Consider the following 14,124-nt stretch of genomic DNA (forward strand, 5'->3'; position numbering starts at 1 on the left):
AACAAGAAATGGCCTGACTTTTCACTAGAAAGGAACTAGAAATATATAGTATAATATAGATGCATTAGAAAACCATAAACCTGTACATTTATACATTTAATAATTTTGCCTGTAACTTGATATTTGCTAGTTGGTATCTGTTCAAAGCAGCATATCCTCACTAGAGAATCAATTTTTTTAATTGACTTCACTATCAAGAATAGAGTATAAGATTGGCTCAAACCTACAAACTAAATGTAAGGACATACTACCAGTAAGTGGTATATAGATTACTTTAATGGTCTCTATTTTAATACATTTCACATTGCCCCAATTTCAGCTTGCAAGCCTATGAACAAAAATTAAATTTCCTCTCTTTGAATCTTTTAATGAAAAAGTCTTTGTGGTAAACAATAAAAAAAGTACAGCATGTCCTATAATAAACGTGTTTATTCTTGTGTTCCTGAATCCCCTTGTAAAAAGTCTGTCCATATAGCAGAAGATCTGTGGCCTAGTTATGAAATTTATTACAATTCAGAAGCTTTTAGGCCATAAATACACATGGAGAATCGTATTTTTAAAAAGGAAATAGAGTAAAAATGCAAAAGATTAAGATAAATAATTTTAGCTGAAAAAATGGTAAATTATCTGTGGTACTCTTGAACACTCTTTCCTTATATTCTTCGTCATATAGGATTTCAGCATGATATAGTGATTAGAAACATACAAAATATAAACACTGACCGAAGCATAATAATAATCATGAATGGTGTCTTTGTAAAACATCTGTGCTTTTTCTGCCCATTAAAATCCAGATTCTAAAAGAGTGATTGTAGATATGTTTGTTATTAAACCAACTCATTTCCTAATAGCATTAGTATATAATTGCCATTATGCATTCAGTAATAGAAAGTTGAAGCTTAATTAAAATATATTTCCTTACCAGTTGTCAAAGATGAGTAATGAGATGGATGGAAAACTAATAAACTTCACTGTTTTCTATACACAAATCTTTATGCCAAACATTACTCATAGCTTCCTGACTCTCAATGGAGAAGGTCCCTCTATATTTCCTTTGTGTTCATAATCAGAAATGTTGATAGGATTCTCAGAGACAATAAACACATGTTCTAAATTTACAAACTATTATCTTTTCTAAATCCTGATGATTTAGGGCAGAAAATAAGGAATTTACATACAACCAACTCTCATTCCTGGAACATGGTCCTTAGATAGTCCCAGATTTTGGAAATGTTACCCTTAATCTAAATGACATGCAATATCTAAAAGTCAATAGGCCCCAAATATTTCTAAGTATTCAGAGTTATTGCCATTGGCTTAGAATGCTAAATCTTTATTATCTTGACTTCACATTGCTTCTATCTAGTTTCACTTCCCACTCTGCTTGATGTTTTCAAGTCCTCTAGCATGCACATCATGTTCTCTCTACTTGATTCAGTTAAACACTGCAATTTTAGAGTTCTTTGTACAGCTGCTTCTGCAGTTTGGATAATTAGAGTTACATAAAATGAAAATAAACAGAGAAAGATATCTCCCTCCCTCTAATGTTATTTAAGGAAATTCTACATAAAACTGCTGTGAACAGTGTGTGTGTGTGTGTGTATATATATATATATATATATATATATATATATATATATATATATACATATATATATATATATATATACAACATGTTTTATTTCAAAGGGCTGAAATAATGCCACATGCATTAGGAAACTCTCCACTTCCCAGGGAATAATTACTCAGTTTGTTCTTTCAACCTATTTGCCATGCCTATTTTTTTTTTCTATTTCATTAGTTAAAATATCAGAATTTGGGTAATGAATGAAATTAAATCCTATTTTCAACTTTTCATTGATGTTAGTCATATGGCAGGAGTTTTACTGGGGAAACAGTTTATAGGAAATCAGATAACGCCCAATGAAGTTTCTCAATGCTTTCTACGAGTGCACAAACACATCTTCCCTGAAGATTACCAAAAGGATTCCAGTTGTCAGATTCACTGGCTTCTTTTAATTTCTAGTTCTCCTGACTTACTACAGCAACTCTGTTTCCTGGAAACTGTTTTTCAAGCCTCTGAGACACAATACTTCTGGGTTATATGCTCCACTGTAATGAGTCTCAACTCCCTCAAATGCAAAGCCACCATTTTATAGCAATTATTTTGTAATACTAGCTTCACTAACCTGAACTGAAATAATACAGCCTATCTATGAATATATGCTCCCTAATTTATTTGATGTGGATCTGACCTAAATCAAGCTTTTTAAAATTGTACAGATAACATAAAACTAAGTTTCCATTTCGTTGGCTCCCCACTTCCCTGCTATACTGTCTCTAGCTGTTACTACTCTATTCAAGTGTCAAGAAAAAAGTAAGTTTGTGTAATCATATGTACGTGTGTATGTATGTATACATATATATAAAATCTGTGTGCATGTTTTTCACCTTTACACATTTCTGGCCCTATTTAGGTTATAAACCCCTTACTTTGCTTGGAGTGGATAGCAAGAAATATAATTTTTAGCCTCCTATAATATTAGCATTCTGGTATTATTGTGGTGGGCAGCATCTGATACGGCTCCCAGTGATCACTACCTACTGGTACCCATGCCCTATGTAAATCACCTTCCCTGTGTGTAGGTAAAACTTTGTCATTTGTTTCCAATGAACAGAATACAATAAAAGTGACAGGATGTCACTTGGTGATTATGTTACAGAAGACTGTGACTTCTGTCTTCGTTTTCTCTCTCTTGCTTGCTCTGATATTGTGGGATGCTCTATGGACAAACGCCCATGACAAAGAATAGAGGTTGGCCTCCAACCATGAGCTTGTGAAGAACTGAAGACTCAGCCCAGAGAAACTGAATCCTTTCAACAGCCAGCTAAGTGGCTAGGAAGCAGATCATTCTCGGTGTAGCCTTGAGATGACTATAGCCTTGAGAAAGACCCAGAGCCAGAGACCCACAGAGACTGTGAGATTATATATGTAGTTTTAAGCAACTAAGTTTCGGGGTAATTTGTTATGCAGTAATAGTTAGCTAATACATTGTTCAAAGGATTTAGTTCATTAAGAATTTTCCATGGTCTTTTTCATTCATAATTTTGCTTTTTTTATTCAAAAAAATTAAGGAGGGGGCTTCCCTGGTGGCGCAGTGGTTGAGAATCTGCCTGCCAATGCAGGGGACACGGGTTCGAGCCCTGGCCTGGGAAGATCCCACATGCCGCGGAGCAACTGGGCCCGTGAGCCACAACTGCTGAGCCTGTGCGTCTGGAGCCTGTGTTCCGCAATAAGAGAGGCCGCGATAATGAGAGGCCCGCGCACCGTGATGAAGAGTGGCCCCCACTTGACGCAACTAGAGAAAGCCCTCGCACAGAAACGAAGACCCAACACAGCCAAAAATAAATAAATAAATAAATAAATAAATAAATATTTAAAATAGTGTGGAAAAAAAAAATTAAGGAGAGTTCTGTAGCAGAAGTTTGTAAGTAATAATCCATTTCATTTAGATATGTCTAAGTATAATAGCTTATTGCTACTCTCTCTGATGAGTCTGCCAAGTAAACTAACCAAACTCCCTGAAAATAGTTTCAGTTTTTCAAACACACAGTTGGTTTTTTGTTTGTTTGTTTGTTTGTTTTAACATCTTTATTGGAGTATAATTGCTTTACAATGGTGTGTTAGTTTCTGCTTTATAACAAAGTGAATCAGTTATACATACACATATGTCCCCATATGTCTTCCCTCTTGCGTCTCCTTCCCTCCCACCCTCCCTATCCCACCCCTCCAGGTGGTCACAAAGCACGGAGCTGATCTCCCTATGCTACGCAGCTGTTTCCCACTAGCTAGCTATTTTACGTCAAACACAGTTTTGGAGAGACATTATCTTTCATAACCTTCCTATTTTCCCAAAGAATGACTAAATCTAAATAATAAAAGCCAAAATAATTTGAAAGTGAAAAATATTTAGTCTCATCAACATTCCCACGTTGAAAAGCCTGATTACTCTGAACAGGGTATTATGGGTTTCTGTAAACAGATTTGGTGCTGCATGTTTGGTGTACATGCCGTATGACGGCATGGAAAGTAATGTGAGTTTAGTAAATAATTCAGTTAAATTCCAAGTAATTGCTCACTGCAGGGAGTAGAGTTTTAAGTCTAATCTCCCCAAAGATTTTCATTAAAAAAAAAAATCTGTGTTCTGCTACTTGATAGCATGCACCTATTTGTTCTCCAAGTGATCACACATACTTGAAGGCTAAGAACACAGAGCAAATGGGGTGCATTTGAGAGGAAAGATTGGTGTAAATTGTATCCTACAAATTCAGGTCTTTTGGCACAAAGGTATCCGAGAGCAGTTGGACCTGTTCATACAGTTCTTAATGTTTTATTTTGAATTTACCTGAAGTAATTACAAAGAGATTCACTGTCAAGAATGTTTTCTGGGTGTCCTTTATAGTACACACAAAACCTTCAAAACCCAGACAACAGAGAAAGACAACAGTACTTAACTCATCAAGTAGAGAGATCTTGCTTACACTTTGGACAGAAGAACAATTTACACATCTTTATCTAATTTAATGTTTTGCCAAACAACTTCATTTCACCATTTCACATCCTATTTTGGAGGTTTATAAAAGGATCCTCATAAGTCTTTTACAAACAATTGTTTTTTAAAAAACAAAAAATTACAAAACTGCTTTGGTAACTTTCCTCCTTTTTCTATATGCCTCCCAGAGCCGCAGTAGTTGTAGGAAGAGAGGAAACAGTGGCATTCAGAAGCTGGGAGAAGGTAAGGGCTCCCCTGTTTTACCTCTGGCCTCTTCAAGACTTGTTTTCTGTAGCTCTGCCTGATGTAGTCCTTTCCAATGGCCTCATCTTACGAAAACACTAAGCCAACTATTGCTTTCAAAAGTCCTGTTTCCCACTGTATCAAACCCAGTAAAATGACAGTACAAAGGAGAAGAAAGGAGACAGAAGATAAGGAATAGACAATAAATGGCACATACTCCTGACATGCTAACATATTTAATATTTCCCTTAACCTTTCTCTAATGGATGTTAATTCCTTCCCTGTTATGGACTGAATCTCTGTGCCCCTCCTCCAAATTCATATGTTGAAATCCTAACTCCTACGTGACGTGACGCTATTAGGAAGAGAGACCTTCAGTTGGTGATTAACTCATTAGAGTGGAGTCCTCATCCATAGAATTAGGGCTCTAGAGGCCTCACCCTCTCCCTGCTCTGTGAGCATACAATAAGAAAACTGTGCTCTGCAACCAAGAACTCCCTAGAACTCAAACATGCTGGCACCCTGATCTCAGACTTCCAGCCTCCAATCTATGGTATCTGCTATAGCAGCAGAACAGACTAAGGCACCACCCTTGTCTTCTACTTTATTAAGGTGTCTGACAAAAAAAAGAGAACAGTTTCCTCTCTGAACTAGAATAAAACACACAAACAATAATGAGTAATTCTGAATAAAATAAAGGAAATAATAGTATAGGTGAAGTTTATGGTCACATAGGGAGAGGAAAGAAAACCCAGGCACAGTTCTAGAATTCCCGTGTCAGAGTGAGAGATGGTTGATGGTACCACATGACACACCCTGCACACCTCTTGTGTCTCCTCTTTCTCATCCGACAAAGGCTTTCAAACAGAAGTTCTGACTTCTGCATTTTAAAGTGGAGAATCCAAGGCCGTGAAAACTTATATCCCTTGTTTAGGGTCATATACCTTGTTTTTCAGTTAGAGGGGAAGATACTAATTCAATGTAAGAAATAATCAGTTATAATAATTTTAGGAAACTCTTTAACCATGAACCTGTGTGACTCATCTCTAAAGCCCTGAGTACATAAAATGCACAGATTAAATACAAAACTGCTACAGATAAATTTTATAGACTTTGCAAATTTTATTATTATAAAAGTTCATATGCAAAATTGTAATTAAAAATGTATATTTGTGGCAGACACCATATGGAAAGCCTGGATATAGACAAATAACAAGCCCTTAAATGTAAACACATGTTAAAGGTGCTCTGTTTGATTTCATTCCAACCTAAGACAGGATTCTATAACATAGATGGCGCTGATATTGCAAAGTGGCGCAAGCAATGCCTTCCCTAACCATAGCCCATCTTTCATTTCTGCGCTATAGAGACTACAGAGAAAAAACCAAGCTACATTTCCCCAGATTCTGTAGCATCTAAATTCTATAGGTTCTATTATGCACATGGAGGAGACTTAGAAGGTAGAAGTGGTGCCAGAACAAGGACACTAGATCTAGGGAAGAGACCTTTCATTTTATGGATCAGCTATGGTAGAGTTCCTACCCATGGTCCCCTAGCATATTATATAAGCAGAATCAGGGATGGGAGGCATTTTTCTTAGCACAGTCCCACAGGACGGTTGAGCGTTTCTGTTAACTGTACTGTTCCTGGCTAGCTAGTATCCAATCTTGGTTCTGTGACTCTTGAGAAATTCTATAAAGCTACAAAATACCTTTTCAAAACCCGTCTTTTAAACAATCAATGATATACTTTTTTTGTTTCCAACTAATTATCTTTATCAATATAACTGCCCTATTTTACTGAGAGTTTTTGAGTGTTTATAACAGTTGTCCTTAATGAACAAGAAGACAGATTTCAGTTACCTGAGAAACTTTTTCAAATGGCCATTCTTCACTCCCTTACCAAACTTAATCAACATTCTACCTGGTATATCACAGCCTCCACTGATGTGACAGTCCTACACAGATTACAAAGGGAAATCAGTGATTCCAACATGCCAATGGAATGAAGGACCACTGACCTGCATCAGTCATTTAAATCTGGCTCACACTAAACTTTCATCACAGTTTGAGCTTGTGAAACATAGAGCCCAAGGGATATTCCTGATCTCTTGAAATAGAGACAGGGAGGTACAGACTAGGAATCTGTATATTTAATTCCTCAGGTGACTATAATACTGTCAGCTGGGGATTTTTCTAAGACCCAGTGTTTAAAAAGCTACTGGCATAGAAAATCAATCATTTATTAGTGGGGTCTAATGTATGTTCATTTAAACAACTTAAACTTATTTCTTTCTTTGAGAATACCAGTAGATTACTCAAGCAAGGGACAGCTGTACAAATCCCAGATCTGGACTTCAGGAAAATACCTAATAAGATGTCTCATGATATCTTTGTGAAGATGGTGGATAAGTAAAGCTGAATGCAAAAATCAGTTGAGTGGATTATTCAATGTTGTAATGTCTGTACAAAAAAGTTACTAATCAAAGGAATAATATCGTTGTAACCTAGAAGTTTTACCTGTAAAATGGTCAGTATAGTTTAAGTTGTATTACAGCGACAACGGAGTCTAATTTCTTTTTCATGCTACATGTTCACTGTTAGTTTGCTGGGGACTGGGGACTCTGATTCACAACATTTTCACTAGGCACCTAAGCTAAAAGAATGTCCACAATTTGGAAAACCTCTGGTGGGATTGGGTACATAATAGATACAGCAAGTTTTATACTGGCCTAAAGATTAATTGTTTTTCTATTCTCAACACTTCTGCCACCAAATGTGTGTTTTATTTTTCCCACACTAAACAGTTCTGACACTCACTACCTGGAGTTAGCACTGACCACACACCCCAGGCTTAAGGGCTCAGTCCCACCAGGCTGACTTCTACTTCGGATGCCATCTGTACTTCTGACCAACAAGCTATAGGTCACAGGTTCCTACAATCCGCTTCTTGAATGGCTCACAGAACTCAGGGAAACAGTTTACTTACTATCACAGTTTTAAGGAATATTATTTTAAAAAGTAAACTCGCAAACATTTGCCTTAAAAAACAAAGTCATCATGAAAATATTTTAGATTTCAACAAAATTAAGACTGTACACTTGTAAGCTACTGGCTTGAACAGTTCATGGCAGAAATACTAAGTCTGTATATGTTCACTGCCATATTATCAGATACAAATTTTCAAATAACTAAAACATGTTCCCCAAACATGTAATTTTATATCATGGACCTCAATGATGGTTTGCATAACAAAGCTGGATTAACAGGATGAAGAATAATATTTTATGCATAGAATTATTTAAAGTAACACTTAAAAAGGGACTAAGAGCCTTTATATGGACTCAACTATAAAAACTGGTTTTAATTATTCATAGTTATTTTTGTATGGTTATTTTTAAAAAAGGGATAGGACCTGATTTAAATTCATTCAACACATTGAAAAGGCAAGCTTTATGCTACATTTCTAGTCTAGAGCATAAATTTCAAATCTTTCCTGATTTGTTTACAACTTGAGGAACTGAAAACTGGATGATAACATTAGAAAACTTTATACTATGGTCAAGTATTTTTTACTTATATTTATATACGTGTGTGTATATAAATGTATAGATACATATATATACACAGTGAAGCCTGTCACTTGATCTATAACTCTAAGTTTAAGCTACCCACAAAGAGCTCAGTTTAAATTATTAATTTTTTGAGGCCACTAGAATATTTTAAAGTCAATTTTGGGAAAAAAAAAGTTAATTAGTGCCTTACTATGGTGATATAGATAAGAAACTAGCATATTCAATAATTTAGCAAATAATCTCTCTCAAAGGCAGAAAAAACACACACATAAAGCTTATCTAGAGTTAAGTAAAGTATTTGTTAATGTTTCTTATATCAGTAAAGAAAATATGGAGAAATTGAGTTAAGATATTATAAAGTTAGATGCATTTGTCAGTGACTGAATTATTAAATTATCAGTAATTGATCACAGACAACATTGTAGAACGTTTATAGATACTAAAGAAGGAATCAATCCTTAGCTTTATCCAAATCAATTTTTTCCTTAGAGGTATATACAAAATATAGATGACATCTAATTTGTAAATTATATGATGCAAGAAACTATAGCTAATTAATCATATGCTATAATCTAGATCAAAAAAGACAATGAAAGACTGAAATAATAGAATAAAACTAATCAGCTTAAAATTGCCAAATGCAAAAACTCCAATACATGTGTGTAAAAGAACACTATACAAACACAAACAGAGGTTTAATAGCATCATGTGCTTAAAAAGAAAACAGCCTACGTAATTCTATTTAACTATAAACATCATATACATCAACACTGTGAAGGTGCGGCCAAATATCAAGACCATCTACATTATCAGAAATATCACATACATAACAAGGGAGGTTTTCTTTAAGCCCGAATGAACATATGTGTAACACAGATACAGAAGTCAATTCGATACGTTCTCTCTTCCAAGGAGGGGCTATCAATAAACTGAAAACCTATCCAAAAAAGAGGCACCTGATGCTAGTGTCTTATGAAAAATTGTTTAAAAAAAAAATCTAGAAAGGTTTCACTGATCAGAGACTTAGAAGCATACACAATAACTACCTACAAAACACCTAATGGCTCTTACAGAGATGAATTAGATTTAGGGAACAAAGTCCAGTGTATGAACACTACAAAAAGTTGTATCTCACAGCACAGCGGAAAGCACAGAGCAACACTCTTCACTAAACAGTGAATGAAAGCTCCACCTTATACATCTTCATATCCTTGGTGTTTGCAGTGTCAAGCAGGCACTCAATGTTAGAAGTGCTGCTTTAACTAAATGGAAAAATTAGTACTGAAGTAGAAAAAGACTATGCAGAGGTAGTGCTTTCTTTACTTAACGGTATACTTGTGAGGAGTGTTTCAAAGTTTCTTTTAGGGAACATTAGACCCATGATTTATCTATGGCTAAAGGATTACAGGAGAAAATGGAAAATGGCATAGCCCTTGTCCCCAAGTTGGAGATATGAAATGCTCATCAGTATATTAAGGATTTGTGAGAAGCCCTCATTAAAGAAGTCTGTTTAACTCTATTCACTGTTGCCTCTCCAATTTTTTAACCACAACTCTTTCTTAATGGCATATCTAACAAACATCTCAGGATCTCTCAGTAAGTGCTCTTTAATGTGGAATTATGCATTGGACAGTGTGTTGGGCTAGTAAAAGTCAATTCACATCTGTGTCTTTAAGGACAAAAGTAAACCTTTCATTTTAAACATTTTCACATACTTGAAACATCATTACTGAAATGTTAAGAAGAGACAAGCAACACCTAAGTAAGCTATCTTTGCATCCTAAAGCAATGAGAGACATATCTTGAAGGGCTTGCAGGACCATCTTTTTCCCACTTTTGGTAACTTAGTAGACAGCTGGCTTAGCAGGTCCAAGTTTGCTTAAAAGAGCAGTCAGATACCAAGCAGTGGGCTGCAAAGGCTCGTCCTTTTCAACAAGGCTACTTTTCCAATCAGGGAGCCTTCACAGGTACAGAGTCACATAGATACTCACTGTTCTCCATTCCATAAAAGGGTAGAACATGTCAAGTGTGAAAAAAATGAATACTTTTATGTAAACATGAACTCTACAAGTGTTACTAGGTTTAGCAAATAAAACACAAGATACCCAGTTATACTTGAAATTCAGAATAACAATAAAGAATTTTTTGTGCAAATATGGTCCATGTAACATTTGGGACATACTTATGCTAAAACATACTTTTTCTCTGAAATTCCATGCTCTATTTCATCTGGCAACCAGACCCTCCACTAGAAAGTCAGCTACAGACCCTTTGTGCTTAGTCTAAATCATAGGACAAGGAGAGTTCCAGAACTGTGTGTGCTCTACCATTCCCCAGCTTTTGAGGTTTTCCTGAGTGAACTCTTATTTTATACCTGTATAGCATAGCATTAGACCATGACTCCTTTGCATGGCACAAGAGAAATAACTGATTTCTTTTTCCCACCACGTTAATCTAGGGTACCACCAAAGACAATATTGAAGAGGAAACATTCCTGAAGGAAGATACAGACCTGAGTTCTAATTCTTACTCTGCCAGTTTTATGTCCTTGGGCAACTATATGTCTCTCTTTAGGCCTTGGTTGTACTGACTTCAGGAACCATACAGCACTAACATTTTACAATTCCATGATCCTAAGTGAACTAAACTTTGCCTTGTCCTTAGGACCAACTGGAGGTCATGCTTGTCTATGTCAGAAGCAGAGGAAACAACCTCAAAGTTAAAGAAAACCAAGGAACTGGCTAAAAGATGGCCCTTATATTCAACTAAAATCCATTTGTTTCAAAAGAAATGTTGTTACCTTCAGGCTAAAAAGGCACCTTAAATATTTCATAAACAATAGCTGTTATTCATCAACCATATAGTACCAAATCACTTTTATTCCAGACCACTAAATAAAAAAGCAGTTGACTATTTTATTTCCTTGACTCCTATGTGGTACACCTCTAAGACACCATGAAGCTTTCTGCAAGTTCTATGAAAGGTATCTATGCACAAAGAGCAAATCCATCTTCTCTAACAGATTCTCCAAACAGTTTGATTTAAATAGCATTCCTCTGCACAAAGAATTTATAATGCTAATTCATTTTGCCTTCAGCTTAAGTAACTCGCTATTAAAAGACAGCGACAGAAAAAAAAAAAAAAAAAAAAAGACAGCGACAGTTAAGAGTTTTTGTCTAGTTAAATACCATGCCCTCATGTAACCCAAATGCCAGCCACTGCTTTCAAATAATTAGTCTTGATTACCAACATCTTTAGCACAGCATTAAAGGAATAAACAATTTTAAATTATACAAACGGCTAAGATTGTGACCTTAGAGTTGCCAGTTAAATACAAAGGTCCAGTTAAATATGAAATTCAAATTTCAAATTCCAAAATTGGAATTAAAAATAAAATTATTTATTATTTATTTGAAACTCAAACTTAACTGGGGATTCTGTATTTTCATTTGCATATCTGGCAATTTTATGTGGGCTACCTAGTGTGAGATCGTTGCCAATTTTCATCTTTTTTTCCCCCTAATCAAAACACTTGTTTTGATTTTTAATTTTCCCTTAGAGTCAAGAGTTTCTACTTGCTGCAGAACATGAATAGATAAGTAATTTTCCAGCCCAAAATTTTTTTAATATTTCTTTGCTTTTAACAAAATCAGGTTCCCACCAATAAAACTGTAGTCTAAAAAACATACAATCTGAAGAGACCAACATTTTACCTACCTGTGGGTAATATACGAGAAGGCCATATAATAAAATATTTGTTTTTTTCACTTCCTTGGCAAATTCTCTAATCCGCATTAGGTTTTCCATTTTCTGACCAGATGGTTCTGATTCATAATCAAGAAACTGCACCTGCAAAATAATATAAAAAGTAACAATCAGAGTACCATTACAGTTTCCCTTGAAAAGTATGACATTAAAGAAGCTTAAAACACATATAAATTGAAATTATTTTTATCATTTTATTAACTTCTAATCATTTCAACCCATAAATACTTAATAAAATGAATCAATCATCCTTTATAAATACAGACACAGTAAACACTAATTGAAAAGTATAAAATGCTAATATTCTATTTTAATTTGTGTCAGAGTCAAGTGTACTGATATAAAGAATATATGATTTCATCATTTCTTTCAACTTACTTCCTAATTTGTAATTTGAAACTAGGCTAGATAGAAATAAATAGGTTAAGAAATTAACAATAACAATAAAATTCAAGGGACTGCTTATCTAAATACATAGTTATTTAGAAGATTCCCTTTCAAAGTAATAATTGGAATTTAATAATAATCTACTTCTTAAAGTAAATCCAGAAGAATTTTATGTAGAATTCTTTTACCAGTGTTAGTGTTTTTCTTGAAATTATTCAAGTGACTATTTTTTAAGCATTATTTTTCATTTAAATTGAAGGTCTCAGGGTGATCTGTGCTCTTTTCTACAAACTACTACTACTGAGATGATACAATACTGTCTGTCTTTCATGGGATATAAAAACCTAAATCACAACAATAGCTTCAAAATAAACTATTTAAAATGCAAATGCACATATACAATGAGCATAAAGAAATATGTGTATTCTTTTGCAATATCAAAATTTTAAAACTTAAGAATTATTTGTTCAATTACGTGTATTTATTAACTAGGAGCATTTTATAATATACTCCACCTTATATACTAATATTAATCCCTTATACCAATCTTATACTAATCCCTTCCTCTCTGCTCATTCATATGGAAATGTGCTCTTTATGACAACAGACAACAAAACATCTTACTATGTTCTTTCTGTAGAACAAGGGAATGAGAGGGTTTTTTTTCACCCATTACATTTTGCTTTTCCAGGGAAAATTGCTTATATAACATCCATTTTTAAAGATAACTGAGATAATGTGCAATATATTTTAATTTAGTAGATATTCAGTAACTTTCTTGGAACTTTTCATTAAATATAGTCAGTTGAAAACATATACATATAGCTGCTACCTCTTGAAATCTAAGGTAACAATATAGACTTTTTTCCTTAAAAATGTCCAATTCATAAATCAAAAGAACAAAGAAAAGCAAAAATAAAACTTTTTGGAAGATAAAAAGCAGAAAGTATAAGTTTCAGGTTTTTCTATCTGCTGAATAGCTGAAGAAAAGACCATGTAACCCTGAAACTCTGGGCTCACCTTCCCCTAAGCTCTGTTTCCCTGAAAACTTATGAAAGTGAAACTTCAGCTTTTTTACCAGGTAGCATTACTTATGGTAAAACTAACTCCTGACTGGTGAACCACACCCAGGCTGGAAGAATTGTGAATGAACTATAAATACTAGACCTTCCTTCAAAGTAATTCAGCTTATAGCCAGGTGTTCCCCTTGCTGGTACCTGGAAGCTAATGACTATCAGCTGTTGCAAAAGATGTCAGTCCCTATTTGCAGCTGAAGCCTTCTGAAAGGATGGCTCACATACCACCTTCTGTGATCTCCTTCCCTCACCCCTGAGAAGCCAAGGTAGAGGGAGAAGTGGGGAGAGAAAAGCAGCCCCTAAACTCATGTGAGATGATGGATGAGCTCAGGAGCTAAAGCAGAAGACACGCCCACCTCTGCCCTGCCTTTTTCCCTGCCCTGTAGTCTTTCCCAAAGTTGGTCCAACTAGCGCTATAAAGGCTTCTACTCTTAGGAGTCTGAACCTAAAATTGCTGGTGGTGTGCTTGCTACAAAAGCAGGCTAATTCCCCAACACTGAGGCAATTTTGGAAACGGCAGTCATGG

The 14,124-nt window shown here is 35.1% G+C and overlaps 1 protein-coding gene across 1 annotated transcript in view; it reads right to left on the reverse strand.

The window, feature by feature from the left end:
• The window catches only part of CRPPA (CDP-L-ribitol pyrophosphorylase A), a 324,433-nt gene that overhangs the window by 111,794 nt on the left and 198,515 nt on the right, over positions 1-14,124 (reverse strand). The window contains exon 9 of the mRNA XM_059933945.1: positions 12,088-12,219. Within this exon, the coding sequence (XP_059789928.1) occupies positions 12,088-12,219 (132 nt within the window). The remainder of the gene's footprint in view (positions 1-12,087; positions 12,220-14,124) is intronic.

This window comes from Balaenoptera ricei, chromosome 9 (genome assembly GCF_028023285.1).
Source record: "Balaenoptera ricei isolate mBalRic1 chromosome 9, mBalRic1.hap2, whole genome shotgun sequence".
Taxonomy (NCBI): domain Eukaryota; kingdom Metazoa; phylum Chordata; class Mammalia; order Artiodactyla; family Balaenopteridae; genus Balaenoptera; species Balaenoptera ricei.